This window comes from Colletotrichum graminicola, assembly GCF_000149035.1.
Source record: "Colletotrichum graminicola M1.001 genomic scaffold supercont1.2, whole genome shotgun sequence".
NCBI lineage: Eukaryota > Fungi > Ascomycota > Sordariomycetes > Glomerellales > Glomerellaceae > Colletotrichum > Colletotrichum graminicola.
Window position 1 is genome coordinate 1351591 of NW_007361006.1, and position 14344 is coordinate 1365934.

General features: G+C 54.5%; 4 protein-coding genes and 1 non-coding gene across 5 annotated transcripts; 1 reads left to right on the forward strand and 4 right to left on the reverse strand.

Annotated features, from left to right (window-relative positions):
* Positions 1 to 740: 740 nt before the first annotated feature.
* On the reverse strand, positions 741 to 2319 carry GLRG_00828 (methyltransferase domain-containing protein; the record flags this gene model as incomplete). The annotated part of the gene is made up of 10 exons (XM_008091513.1): positions 741 to 786; positions 849 to 1268; positions 1321 to 1458; positions 1514 to 1551; positions 1615 to 1652; positions 1700 to 1829; positions 1893 to 1915; positions 1968 to 2053; positions 2099 to 2133; positions 2188 to 2319. 10 exons carry the CDS (start codon positions 2317 to 2319, stop codon positions 741 to 743), a joined length of 1086 nt encoding a protein of 361 aa, XP_008089704.1.
* A 1296-nt stretch (positions 2320 to 3615) lies between these two features.
* On the reverse strand, positions 3616 to 4662 carry GLRG_00829 (uncharacterized protein; the record flags this gene model as incomplete). Its single annotated transcript, XM_008091514.1, has 1 exon — positions 3616 to 4662. One exon carries the CDS (start codon positions 4660 to 4662, stop codon positions 3616 to 3618), a length of 1047 nt encoding a protein of 348 aa, XP_008089705.1.
* A 2002-nt stretch (positions 4663 to 6664) lies between these two features.
* On the reverse strand, positions 6665 to 6745 carry GLRG_13024. Its single transcript has one exon. It is a non-coding gene; the product is annotated as a tRNA-Gly (tRNA).
* A 1749-nt stretch (positions 6746 to 8494) lies between these two features.
* Positions 8495 to 9385, forward strand: GLRG_00830 (uncharacterized protein; the record flags this gene model as incomplete). Its single annotated transcript, XM_008091515.1, has 3 exons — positions 8495 to 8633; positions 8749 to 9038; positions 9137 to 9385. The coding sequence occupies 3 exons, from the start codon at positions 8495 to 8497 to the stop codon at positions 9383 to 9385; spliced, it is 678 nt and encodes a 225-aa protein (XP_008089706.1).
* A 555-nt stretch (positions 9386 to 9940) lies between these two features.
* On the reverse strand, positions 9941 to 11833 carry GLRG_00831 (uncharacterized protein; the record flags this gene model as incomplete). The annotated part of the gene is made up of 1 exon (XM_008091516.1): positions 9941 to 11833. One exon carries the CDS (start codon positions 11831 to 11833, stop codon positions 9941 to 9943), a length of 1893 nt encoding a protein of 630 aa, XP_008089707.1.
* Positions 11834 to 14344: the final 2511 nt, after the last annotated feature.

Below are 14344 nucleotides of genomic sequence, written 5' to 3' on the forward strand. Positions count from 1 at the left end.
GCGTTTGTTGGACTGGTAACTCGCGTTATCTTATGTTTGTTCCGGTTAGTCTAATACGAATGAGCTTGTGCACACATATAGGACCAGTGTATGGGGTTATCAAACCTATAAATCTATGAGCCCGGGTCACTTCAGTAAATTGTCTTTAGTTATTCGAATAAACTCGTGCTTTGACTTAGAGGATCTATGAATCACCAACATGGGTGCTAGTTGCAATGTGGGAGACCTGAAGTCACAGAAGAATGAAGGGCGAGCTGCCTAGAGCGAAAGCTGGCTAATGGAGCATGTGACAAAAGAGCAGCACTTTTAGAGACTTTTGCTTTGGTTTACTGCAATTAGGAGTAGAACATCAAAGAATCTTACCCTGGGCAAGGGATCATAGAATGATGAGCAGCCAGCCTTGTTGAAAAGCTCAACAAGGCTCGTTTGGATTACGCAGGAACTTTGATATTATGGGATCGAGAAACGTAGCAATTCAAATACTTTCTTTAGGTTGCGGTTGTTCTAGTGAAGAATATTCTAAAATATATCGTAAATATGATGATGAAAACATAGACGAACACAAACACCAATTCAGTTTGCAAGAGATACTTCAAAGCCATGACAAGGACCATAGTAACAGTCGAAGTTCCTGTGCGCAGTACTATTTTCTTGCCTTGCTATTTGGCACATTTCTTAGTCCACCAAAGGTTCAAGTCGTGGGGTGACCTCCAGAAACTCAACATCTATACCGCCCACCGCTACTTTTCATCCGTGGCCCCTGGCTTCTGAGCATACACGACGTGGCTTTCCCCATCGATTATCAGCTGTTGTACAGGGCTTGGGAAGTGTGAGCATGCGGTACTTACAAATAATACTTGGCGTGAAACTTGCAAGATTTCAACTCTTTGCGCACCATCGCAAGCAACACTAGTACCTCGGCCCTTGTCCATCCCAGTACACCACAAAACACCCTCAAGCTAAACGCCTCCAACCCATTCAGCATCTGGATCAAGTTGCACATCCCAACATCCTTGTGATGCGGGTCCTTTGGCCATGGCCCTATCGGCACTATGAATTTCTCATGGACGATGTTGACAAACCCGGCTTCTCTCACCCACTTCTCCAACTTAGGTCCCGGGCGACCATCGCGGCCCATTTTGTCGCAAGCTTCAAGAATGAGACGAATCCACTTGAGTGTTTGGTGCTCTTCTGTCAATGAGCCGTCGTCTGAGGTATAAAGAAGGTCGTAGTCTTGAAATTCCACCCAACCACCAGGGTTCGTATTCCTGAGCTCTCTTTTAGGAAAGGTCCGTCTGTATGGGAGACATTCAAACGTACTTGTAGATGTTGTTCATTAGCTTCGGCCAGTCGGCAATGGCACCTACCATGTACCGACAGAAGATAAAGTCGAACTTATAAGCGTTCACCCAAGGGCTTTCAACATCATCGATCTCGAACTTGACGTTGGGTGGAACCCTGCAGAGGTCAGCGTTAGGTTCTTGGCCGAAATTAGTAGGCGGCTGGCAGTTACCAAGTTGGTTGGTTTGCACTCAAGTCGTTGCCGATGATCTAGACAGCAAGTTAGTCTTGTTCAGAGTAAAGCAACGACTGGTAATATAGGGTTGCATATGCCTCTGAGTTAGGAAGGAGCTCTCCCACTTCCGTGGCCCCTGGGTTCGTTAGCAACCAACTGCGGAAGTTGAAGTAGGCGTCATACAAACACCGGTCCCAGTACCGATATCGAGTATCCGTTGAGATTTTTCAGTATTGATGGGCGACAGAAACAGTTTCTTCCCAATCAGCTTCACAATCATTGCGTGATGGAAGTCAAGGCGGTCCTGTTCGCTCTGTCAAATCAAGACCGATTAGTTCCAAACTCGTATTTCTCAGGTCACAGGAAAGCGAGTCACTTCATCATTCGGACCGTAATAGGCTACTCATTTATTAGTATCCCGTACTAGATAGGCCAACCACTTTATGCTCACCTCCTGCTCTGAAGGCGTGATACCGGCGACCATTCTCGGTAGGATAATCCACGACACTTGAGGACAAAGACGCCGTGTACGTGGAACTGGACTATCAGATTCTGCCAAATAACGATAATTCTCAAACTTACATTCGGTCGTCGATGTTGGATGCAGTCTCGTTCAGCTAGTGGTTTGATCAGAACAAGTTGTAGGTTGGACTGTGCCTGAGGCTACGTACATCGTCAGTATCCTCGACTTCAATCACGTTTGGCTCGAGTTCTGTTTCGGGTGACCTTTCCCCTGCTGGTGAGGCCGTTTCCAACCTTGTAGGGTTGGCGACTGCTGGTAGGCTATTCGCTGGGTCGGCCATCGTCAAATCAGTACAAGTTATACGCGAAGTTATCGTTCTAATAGTCTGATGGTCCAATGAAGATGGTAGGCATTCAACCTATCGGCAATGGATACTGCACATTCAATGCTGGAGAGAGAAACATGGTAAGAAATGCTTTTCCCAGATAGAGAGGAAATCAGTACTTGTAGCTGCTTTTTGTCCCCGCACTCCTGACCTTGGCAGGGCAGCCAGTATTGGCGAAAGTAGTCGCGTGATCATGGGGGATGCACCAATGATCGGTTCGTTTTCCATGTTTGTCTACAATTCCGGTGTGAGTCCGGGGTTGAAGTTTCTTGCAGACTTGACATGCTCCAACAGCGGGGTGTTATCAATGTCTGTCAAATTGAAAACCAATGAGAGCATGTTGCCTCCCTGGCCCTGACCTCCATTGGAGGGTTCCCGGTACCAGATATGCAGGTATACGTACAACTCAGGCCATCCAGCGCTGCCACCAGAAGGATTCCACTCTTTCACATTATACCACTAACGCGAGGGAAACATTGAGGGCCAGAAGAACATTCCCGCGCTTGGACGTTAGACATGGGGTATTGCGCTATTTTCTACACGAGTAGATGGTATCAAGGGTATGCACTTGGAGAATACGTTTCTACCGGTGTCTAGTTTCATACTGGTTTCTTACACTGCTTCTTCGTACTAATGAGAGCTTTAATACCAATAGTGTGGATGGAAGTCGGCCAGATGTAAGTTCAGTTCGGGAGAGCGGCCCGGAAGCGGCCTGTGGATACGCCAGCCCCGCCGGCTGATCTAGTGTGATGCATGCCAACCCTCTTACCTTGTTGGACCGCACGCGGCACATGTCCAAAGACTCACGTTATAATCGTATTTATGTGTTCGTTCGGTGTATTATGTTTTGAATCATGCTTCGGGATTGTCCCGGATGCTCTTGACGGGCGTGGGATGTTCGTGCCAGCTCACCGGCAGGTTATTATACAAGAAGTAATAACCCGGTTCCAGACCCTTGCCAATGATCACTGGTGCGGTTTTTCATTTCCCGGCGAGAGAAGACGCCCATACTCAGCCGTCATAACCACAAGCTGTGAAAGACATGTCACAGGAAGCAGCCCAAGTTATTTGAAGTGTTTTTATTGTCTAAAATCATTGTGCTAGACGACCGAGATATTCCCAAAGCCTAAAAAGGTCTCCAATGCGAAGTGCATGTTAAAAAGAAATTACCAAAACGCCTAGAATTCGCAACGCTCTTGAATTTGGTTCCTTTCCTTGTGTGTGCGCGTGTATGTGTATGCGTGTGTGTGTTCAACCCACCACGTGCGGGGTGCCCCTCTTCCACTTGAGCTCCTTGCCGTGCTTGCTCTTGTGGTGCCTCGACACGTTGTCCCGGCGGCCCTCGTGCTCGCAGCCCGGGTGAGGGCACCGGCGGATCTCGGAGCGGACGTTGGCCCGCGCGGCGACGTCGCGGTGGCGCGCCTGCAGGTGGCGCTCGAGGTCCCGGACCTGCGCGAACTTGTGCTCGGGGCGGCCCTCGGCGCGGCAGATGTTGCAGACGAGAGCCTTGCGGTGGACGCGCTGGTGCTGCTTCAGCTGGGCCTCCTTGCGGAAGGTCTTTGCGCAGCCGTCGGCGGCGCAGCGGAACGGGTGGGACGCGGCGCTGGCGCCGGTGCTGCCGGCGTCCGAGTCGGGGGAGGCGGTGGTGGCGGCTGAAGTAGTAGTAGGAGCAGTAATAGCCTCAGGGGACGAGCCGTCGGCGCTGTCCGGGAAGACGAAAGAGGAGAAGTCACCGGCTTCGGGGAAGAAGTCGAGGGCGGACTCATAAGGGGAAGTATTTGTGCTCCCGAAGTAGGAGGAGAGCTGGTCGACGCCGGACAGGTAGCCGGAGGCGGACACGTCGGGCAGGGGGGCATTGAAGTCAAAGACAGCGGTTTGGAGGCTCTGCTCAATGTCGTACTGGACGGCAGGGTAGGTGAAAATGTCCTGGGGGGATGCATTGGTCAGGTAGTCGGCGGCTTGATAGTCGGTAGTCTGGTAGTCGGTAGTTAGATAGTCGGTGCTCAGGGCGGGATAGTCGAAGCTCGCCATCTCGAAGGCGCCGGTGAATAAGGTGTCCTGCTGCATGAGCACGGCCCAGTCGTCGGTCTCGTCCGGCATCTCATAGAGCTCGGAGAGGGGCGAGAGCTGGGCCATGTTGCCGTCCATATCGTCGTCGTGTGCAGCGGATACCGGCAGGGCCCCGTAGGGCCAGGCCGTGGTAATGACCGCCATAAGAGAAGAGGGGGGGTTGGACTGGGGGGAAGGGGTGGTGTCGTTGCTTGCGAGCCTGCCAACGTCGAACGTCGCAACAGGCATGGAACTCAAATCCGTCTCAGAAGCTAGAAGATGCAGAAAAAGGGGGTCGTGGTGGCAGAGCGTTGTTAACTCGGCGATCTGCTGAGTCAGGTTGTTTGCGAAAGGCGTTGGTTGCGTGGAATCTTGTAGACAGGCGCTATCAGGTTTAGATGGCCGATCGAGAAGTTTTACGACATACTCAGGTCCTTGGCCAACCTGGAAGCTGTCGTCAGGATCATATCACAAGCCGAGCATGCTGCGAGCGAGCGGTAAGCTTACCAGTGCGAATAAGCAACAACATCGTCACCACATTAGAGAGCAACCGAGAGAGCCATAATGATATCTTCCCGTCCTCTCGAGCGTTCACGCTTTGGAGTGGACAGGCAGTTACTGCATGCACCCAAAGTCGCTATTCCGAATTCGTCGAACTCGGAACCAAATTCATTGAATTCGGAAAGCGATTCTGGGAGCACGTCAAGGGAAGTAGGATTGATGTCTGGAGTTCGACGCTCCATGCTCGCTAGGTCAAAAGTGTGGACTTCGGCGAGGTTTTTGTCAACAGGGGCCAAGGACTGTATGCCGTCGGCTGAGTCACAAGGCTGGGTTGGGTTCCAGTCTTTGGATAGGACGGATTTGCAGCATTGGGGCTAGGAGGGTATTGTTAGCCTCTCGGTTCGAGAGAAGAAGTTCCTTCTATTCATCGTTAACTAACCTGTCCAAGTTCCGTGCGATTTGGCTGTCGGCGAAGGGCAAGCAATACATAGTTGCACGCGTGTCGATTCCCGTCGAGGCGATGCGCGGGACCTCTATCAAAGTCGTGACAGTCCCATGGGTCCAGGACGGGTGGAGGTTTCATAAAAGCCATGTTGGCGACGATTGATACAACGGCTACAACCAGCGCATTGGATGAGATTGGTCGAGGGTTGCGAGGAAAGCTGGAGAGAGCTTGTATCGATAGGTAAGGTCAGCTGTGATGAGATAAGGTAAAGGTGAGAAGGGGTAGAGAGATTGAAGGTAGTCGGATGAGGAAGAGAGAGATTCGGATTCGAGATGCGCGAGGGCTGCCTGGGGATTTGAACGATCCAGTGACTCGACCCCGTCGCTTCTGAGTGGTTGCCTGTGCCGTTTCGCGGGGGCGCAGCGATTTGGCCTCAGTGGCCCGTGCGCTGCCACAATCGGGGTCCACCAGAGACGGTGACTTCACGCCCAGATTAAATGTTATGTCAAGCAAGGCTAATCGGCTCTTTTCTTGTCGATAGCGAGCTCAAGCGACATAAAATGAGCATGTGGTAGACTACCACTACTTTTGAGATACTCTCGGCATCAATACCAGACTGCTCTCCCATTGAAAGCCATAATCGCGTTTGATGGAAATACTTGATAATATCTCGACATCTAACGCTAAAGTACCTATCCGCACCGGACGGGGCAGAACGGTAGGCGGAATCTGACTGGGTGGGGCCAGTGGCTCGCTAATTCGAGCTTTGCCCCACATGGCTAGGCCCAAAAAAAAATCAAAAGATACAAGTTACTTGAGGCCGCCGCGGCGTTCTCCACAACTTGCCAAGGGGACCTCCAAATGCTTGTCCATTATTGGCCGCCTTACGCTGAGTCCATCCGTGAGAGTAGTCTGTGTTACAGATGCGACTTCAACTTTTAGACTTGGGTAGTCTTGTGTCCTAATGCTTGATGACCGTTGCCGACTCTCATACGTTACTATACATCGTATTGGACAGCGCGGCGAGCCAAGTCTAGATGCTATCCCTCCTCCAGTCGGGCCCTTCAGACAGGATCAACCCTCGCGACTTGACGCGCTACTAATAACCCGCCGACCACAAATACATCGTGCCTTCCCATAAATAGGCCACCCGTCTCTCCATGCAACTGTCAACTCCTGTCAAGCTAAGCAAATAACTAAACCAATAAACACATTAATTACACAAGCATACGATACATACATACATGTCACTCACTCACTGTTAAGACCTAGAGGACGAACCAGCCAGCAAAATGCAAAAGACGATGCGCCGAGGGGGAATCGAACCCCCGGCTCCCCGACGCTGCTTGATGGCAACGGAGAATTTTACCACTAAACCATCGGCGCTTGTGACCGCTGAGTCAGCTGTTGAGATAGCTCAACACATTTGAGATCATCAAGCTCATCATGACCAGAATTGTTGCATCGTGATGTCTCAACTAGCAATGTTTCTGACCACATCGAGCGTAAGACCAAGACGACTGCGACTACACCGCGCCTAATGCACGGAGTCCCTGTCCTCCATCAGGCATGAGGGGTTCCCAAGCCAGCGGGTGCAGTCGAGATAGACTCGCCGGCGGGGTCGGCCAAGCTTCGCGTCGTCACCTCGTACACGTCCCCCACTTTCTCTGGGGCGTGGCTCAAGGACCACCGAAACTCTCGCCGCACCCGCGCCGGGTCGTGTGGAGATGATCCGGACCCCCGGACAGGTGGCAGGGGATTCCGGTCTCGTCCCGAATCTGCGGAGCGGGGCGGCGGACGGCCTCCTCGAGAAGGAACAAGTCCCGTTCTGATGGCGCGAGGTGGGACAGGTGAAGGGACGGACATGCGCTTCTGGTATCCATGTCCGACCATTATAATCGACACAACCTATATCAAACTCCGTCCAAAGGACTGTACTTAAGAATTTGTGTCAAATTGCACAGTCTTACCCGGCTGTCACTGTAGTTGTAGCTGTGAAGCCACACAGACGCCAAACCTCATCCGCCCTCTTCCAAATCCAAAAAAAAAAAAAAAAAAAGAAAAAAAAAAAACATTCTACCACAAAAATACCACCACCTCTTTGAAAGTGCACGCCCATCTGGCACAACTCACTCCGTCGCCACGTGTAATCGCCCGGACAACAGACGGGGCTTCATTCCGACTCCCTCCATCCTCTAACCACGTTCTTTCGTCCTGGGCCCAATCCCGCGCGCATGTCATCCCCCCTCCCCCATTCGGGCCACGGGTGCGGGAGTTTGAGCAAGATACTTGCGTCCAGAGACACCGCACTAGCGCCAACCATCCCACGCCACACACCCCTCTGATTCGTCGCCCAGGCAAGGGGGGAAACCATGCCACATCTTGAGCCTCTATCAACTCTCATCGTTCCTTCGTCGATGTCTAGCCTTTTTGTTTCCTGTGCAGAACAAACACTATGCCGCTGAATCTTGCCTAGACAGCTGTCCCTCTCCCCACTACGCCAAGACGGGTGAGAAAGGAAAACTTGCTCAATTGGCGCCCTCTATTGGCTCACCTTCCTGTTGCGGGGGGGAGGATAATCGACTCACCGTCGTTTCCTTGTGCCTCTTGCAATGAAGATGCGCCGCCCAGCCCCGCCGAACGGCCGAACCAGCTCGGGCTAAGATGTGACGACCATGGCTTGTCGCTGTATAACCCGCGAAGGCGGATGATTGCCATAGGTCCCTTTGGCGAAATTCTCTTCGCTTGGCGGCATGCCTTGTGGCGTTTTCGAGGTGGTTTCCCGCCCCTCATGCGAGCCAGCGAGACGGGGAGAGAAGCTGGGGGACCCCCCCTAGGGCTGCTTTAGTTCATCTTCCGCTGCAGCTACAGCTCGCGTCATTGTTCATGTCTCTCTCCCGACGGAGGGGATAAGCTTTCTCGCTTGGGGGCTACCAATGCCATGTATTGCCTCGACATGAGAGATCGGGCGCCCGTATATATTAAGTGCTTCGGTCGCCAACTCTCGTCGTCTGTGTAATCTCGCCTTTCTTTCTCCCTACGTCTTGGCATTCTCGCTCTCTTATTTCGAAACATCCTCGATCACGCCGTACAGGGCTTTGAAAACAGAAACAGAAGCGGAAACCTCGAATCGCCATGGCCTGCAAGACCCTCCTCGTCGCCCTCGGCGCCGCGAACCTCGCGTCCGCCCACTTCGGCCTCGTCTACCCCTCGTGGCGCGCCGACACCCTCAGCGAGGTCAACGAGGAGATCTACTCGCAGTGGACGTACCCCTGTATGTCCCTTCCCCTTCCCTAGCCCCCGTTCTCCCCGTTTTGCTCTTCTTCTTAACGTGGACGTTGAGGAGAGGTACGAGCTTCGAAAGACCTCGCATGGCTGACAGACCTCAGGCGCCGGCGTCCCCTACGGTCAGGGCAACGTCACCGACTGGCCTCTCGACGGCGGCTCCGTCACACTTGACCTGCACCACGACTGGACCTACGTCTTTATCAACCTCGGCATGGAGGCCAACGGAAACATCACGACGTACAACATCACCCTGACTCCGGAGCTGTGGAACGCCACCGGCTCCGGTACCCTCTGCATCGAGAAACTCCCCCTCCCCGAGCCCGCCCAGAACGGCCAGCGGGGCAGTCTGCAGGTCGTCACTGTCGGCGACTCGGGCTCGGGCCTGTACAACGCACGTGTTTCCCCGCTCCCCCACCCTCTAATTCACGTTTTCGAATCGGCAGCGTTGTTTATTGAGTGGACTAAGATGCTAACTGGGACGCTACGCAGTGCGCCGACCTCCGGTTCACCTCCAACGCCACCACCCTGTCCTCAGAGCAGTGCAAGACCGAGGGCGTCACGCTACACGCCGTTACAGACCAGACCACCAACGAGACCAGCGGCAGCGGGAACAGCACCGGCAACTCGACCGGCGGCGGCGACGGCACCAGCGGCGCGGCCCGCAGCGGCTCCCACCTCCTCGCTCTTTCCTCCGTCGTTGGTCTTAGCATGGCCTTCGTCTTTGGGATGAGCTTGTAAGGAGCGGCGGCCCTGCATGTGCTAGACGATGAAAGACGCGGGGTGGAGAAGGGCGACTGAAGTCTGATGAAACATCACGGATGATGACGGGTCGTCACGAGGAATGCGTTGAGTTTGCGCGAATGGCCTTCTAATGTACACGTATGCTTTGATACCAGCCCATCCTCAACATGCCCAGATATTGATAATGAAAAGAGAAGAGAAAATACATCTCCATGCTATGCTTAGAATATTTGTATATGTCTACGAGATCGGATGGAAATGCAATGCAATCTGGGCCTCCTCCCGCGTGAACGGAGTGAGAGGGCCAGCGAAAACACAAATGGGTAATTTGATGAAGCTCCAGGAAAAAGAAAACGATGCTCTCCTCAACAACAAGTGGTATCTCTCGCGGTAAACGTCATTTAACATCTCGCGTCATAGTCGTAAACCCAACGACGTCTATCCGAGCAAAAACAAAAACAATAACAAAGTCATCAACGTATAGTTTCGACTGTAAAACAAGTCCTTGATGCGGAGGGGGGAAAAACACACGAGAGAAAATCTTTGATCAGATCATCTCTTGGCGAGAGCCTGCTGCTCCATCAGATACAGCTCCCGCACGACGCGCGCCATGGTGATGCGTTGGCTCGGGACGGCGATCAGCATGTCCGACACGAGTCGCTCGAGCTTGTCGCGCGGGTAGAGCCTGTCTCTCGCCAGCGCGACCTCGCTCAGCCATACGTACATGAGGTCGACGGCCGACCCCCATTGCTGGTGCGGTTGCTGCTGCTGCTGCTGCTGCTGCTGGGTCGGCGTGCGGTTGACGTCTGCGATCATCCAGTACAACGCGGGCTTGGCGCCCTTGCGCGAGCGGGCGTCCGGGAAGGGGATCTTGCCGAGCACGTAAAGCATCGTCACACCGAGCGCCCAGACGTCCGAGGGGGGACCGCGGAGCTTCCTACCAATGAACTCGGGCGGGATATAGTAGGGCGTGCCACCCGTCGTGACGGGCCCACTGGTGTGCGTCGACAAGCCAAAGTCGCAGAGCACGGCGCCGCGAGCGGGCGAGTACAGGATGTTGGCGGGCTTGATGTCGTTGTGGACGAGGTGCTTGTCGTGCAGGTAGTGGAGGGCGCCGCTGATGTCGCGCATGATGGCGAAGGCATCGGCGCGGGTGCCGAGGAAGCTGTGGTCGACGTGGCTGCGCCAGACGCCCTTGGCCGAGAGGTCCTTGGCATCGACGTGCTCCATGTAGAGCGAGAGGTAGCGGGCGTCGCCGCCGTAGAGCTTGACGATGGACTCGTGGTGCAGGTCATCCTGGCTCTGGTACTCGCGCAGCCACATGTCGGCCTGTCGGATGACGTTGCGCTCGTTGTCTTGGGGCTTGGGGCCGGCGTTGTTGGCCGAGCGCGTCTTGAGGACCTTGACGGTGACGATGCCGTCGGGCACGTTGGAGTGCTCGGCCGTGAAGACGGACGACAGCGCCGTCGACGCGATCTGGTCGCGCTTGCTAACGGTGTACTCGTCGATCTCGCAGCCGCCCGGGATCACCACGGCCTCGTCTCGCTGCATGTCGAGCAGGGCGTGGCCGTTGGTCGGCACGACCTCCTTGCTCTTGGCTTCAGTCGGGAGGGGGAACACGAGAGGTTCGGCTGCTGGTCTGAGGAACATGATGACGCCGTCTTCCTTGTCGTTTCTCGTCGTGACGGCCTCCTGCGTGGTACGCGCCTTCTTCTCGGACCGCGGCTCTCCGTCGTCGGCGGCGAAGGACCGCTTACCAGAGGCGTTCAAGGCGTCTGCATTTGAGCTGGAAGTGAGCTCCTCTTTGCCGGCGGCATCCGCCTGCTTGAAGAAGGCGGGTCGCTTCTCCAATATCCTAAAGTCGAGAACTTCGATCTCGCGGACGTTGATCCTCCATGTGCCAGGCGACAGGGCTTTTGGGGTTCCGGGATTGACACTCCAACTGGCGGCGGAAGCCGGGCCGTCGGAGATTCTTGTTAATGATATGGGCACTTCTGACCGGTTTAACAGGATCTGGTTGTCACTAGTTGGGTCGTAGTAGAGCTCGCACCACAGAGGCGGGCGCGGGGTATCGTCGTCGAGCCGTTCAGGCGGGATGCGCACGGAGAACTTGATGTCCCGGGACGTCTGGGAGACGGCGAGGACCTTGTGCTGGGGCTCCTGCTCGGACGCAACCTCGGCGCGGAGGGCGAGCCACTGGCAATTGTAGTTACCTGGGCTCACAGAGCGGCTCCGGGTGAGTGGTCGCACGAGGATGCGAATGCCCTGCTTGTGGTGGTGCTCCTCGACACGCAGCCTATCGAGCGGCACTGGATCAGCTTGGGTGAGCTCAAAGGGCTCCTCGACGCGGATGCTCCTCATGCGGGCGTCGATTTCGGTTTGCGAGAACGGTTCCGTCTTTTCTTCCGACGGCTCCTCCGAGCCGCGGACCCGGCGGTCTCCCATCAAGCAAGATAGAGTTGACGATGTTTTTGCCTAGCCAGCGTGGCCCATGCGCTTCACTCACACTCCAAGGTCACTCAATAGAGTCGATGTGGCAGTTAAAGATGGAGTAGGATTCAGCCAAGATTGGCTTGTTGATTCGGCTATGTGGATTTGGTGTGAAATGGCGTATGTTTCCGGAGCTACCAGGCAAGCAAGGCAGGCAGATAGACAGGTCGGTGGTGAGAAATGGCTGACAGGCTGAGCGTGGTCAGGCTGGTAATGAGGGGCAGGGTTCGAATCGTGATGTAGGTGTGCAGCTGGAGGCGTGAAAGAGTGAAAGGGGAAAAGAAACAAGAGAAACAATCTGCGAGGCACCGATGCAGGAACAGCACAGCATTAATGAGCCTCCGAGGCACGACCAAACAATCGGATAGTGGGAGAGAGAAAGAGGGCAACCTGAGATTAGACTCGACGTCAGATGAACAGATGGACAGATGAGCAACCAAACGTCCAGCTGGAACCAGGCGACGGATGATGGGAGAAACGGGGAGGAAACGGGGTTCGAGCTGACATGGATGGGGGGGGAGAGGGACCTCGGGACCTTATGGGAGTGCCTGCTGATGGAGGCTCAGCCTCAAGTGGTTTTGTCAATCCGCCGGCCGACGCTGAACAGCAGGGCAGAGAAACGGGTTTACTACTATGTATAATACGGCACTGAGCAGTGTATGAGAGAATGAGACTGTCAAGTCGGGGGTTAGCACAGCAGCGTCTGTGCATCAACGTAGGAAGAGCAAAGATGCGCTCTGAGCATAAAGATGAAGGTATGTTTGAGCGAGTGAGGGAGGGCGCATATCCGTCCGAGAATAAAGAGTCCCCTAACCCTATGGAAAGCGACGGGTGCCTGGAGAATTGGGGAGGGGGGGAAGAGGGGGAAAGGAAAATCAACTGAATTACGGGCTGAAGCGTTGCAGGGTTTCTAACCAACAAAAGGCGCTCTGTGCTGGGGGAGGGACATCGTTTCTCATTTGAGATCTGGCATTTCATCAGCCCCGGTCAACGAGAGCTGCATAAGTACCTTGGAGGCACATATTCCGTGCAGAGTGACATTGGCTAGATGAGGGAAGATGAGGGAGTCGTCAATCAGTCCCCGATTCATCATCCGTCCGGCCAAACCGGGAAACGCTGGCGGCGGCCCCAGCCACAAACGCCTCTGGACAACGGCCTCCCGCTAGCGGACCGACAGAGTAAGTGGCAGCGAGTTGATGGTCTGCAGGTGTTGCAGTGCCAGTCAGGTAGGTCCCTCACAGTTGACCCGACTTGACGCAATCTCACGAATGGGACATGGTCACTTGACCTCTGTGCCTTCACGCGTCGAGGCCGATGAGATGAAGAAATAGGGATATAAGAGACAGCGGGCCGTCCGTGACTGGAACAGGTGCGGACGAGGCCTCTTATGAGAGAGACTGTACGGAGCATTTGTTGGGAGATTCATCCTCGAGTGTCAGTCAGCTTGACTGCCGGACTCAGATCGAAAGCCAGATGTCCAAGACGGCGCTATGGCTGAATCGCGATGACGGGTTATGACGAATAATGGATGTTGGTTGAATCGTGATGGGCGGGAATGTATGTGCCCTGGATGAAGGAACGGATGAGAGCAGCCTGGTTAAGCAATCAATCCATAGTATCCGTAGTAGGTAGGTAGTAAATAGTAGAAGAGTCATGTGGTGATTGGCTCAGGAAGCGATGCGCCGGATGACTGAGCCATTCTTGATCCTTGAGAAGAATTTACTCTCACCGTTCTCGTCATAGCTCTTTCCTTCTTCCACTTTCTTTCCCTTCCTTCCTTCTTTCCCTTCCTGGTAGGAGGGGCGGGGCGGGCTGCACTCAGTTGCTTCAGCAGGCGGAGTATTACCCAGTAGGTAAAGCCCTGCCCTGCCGGCTGCGCCTGCCTGCCTGCCTGCGCCCGGATTAGACATTCTCGTCTCGTGGCGTGCATCGGTGGACACGCTGTGACACTTGCAGCCTTAGTCAGCGATCCTATTGGCTCATTTCGTCATTGCCATGGCACCCTGCGTCTTATCCTCGCTCCTCATTGGGTCGCTAGAGTGGCGGAGTCTAAGAATGCCAGGCTAGCCCGACCATGTGTTCCCATTTCGCCAATATCGACAGGGGTCATTCGGCTTCCGCAGGGGTGTGCCAGGCGCAAGCGCTGACTAGCGGCCCCCACCTACTTGCCTTCCCCCTGCTCTTGCCCGTCATTCCACAATCCAGTCCGGCTGCACGTGACTTTGGGCGATATTTTGAGTCGGCCTGATGTTCGTCCGGCTCTGCCTCACAACATTGCGGTCCAGCACCCCCCCGACCAACTCATTCCCGCACTCCTCAGTGTCTCCACGCCCTGAAACCGTCCATTGTCATCATCATCTAGCCCATCAAACCACCAATCTTCGCGTCTTCGCCATTCACCCATTACACTATTGCCAAAAATGGATTTCCTCAGTTACTGAAATGCCTCTCATGTCGTCAACACAA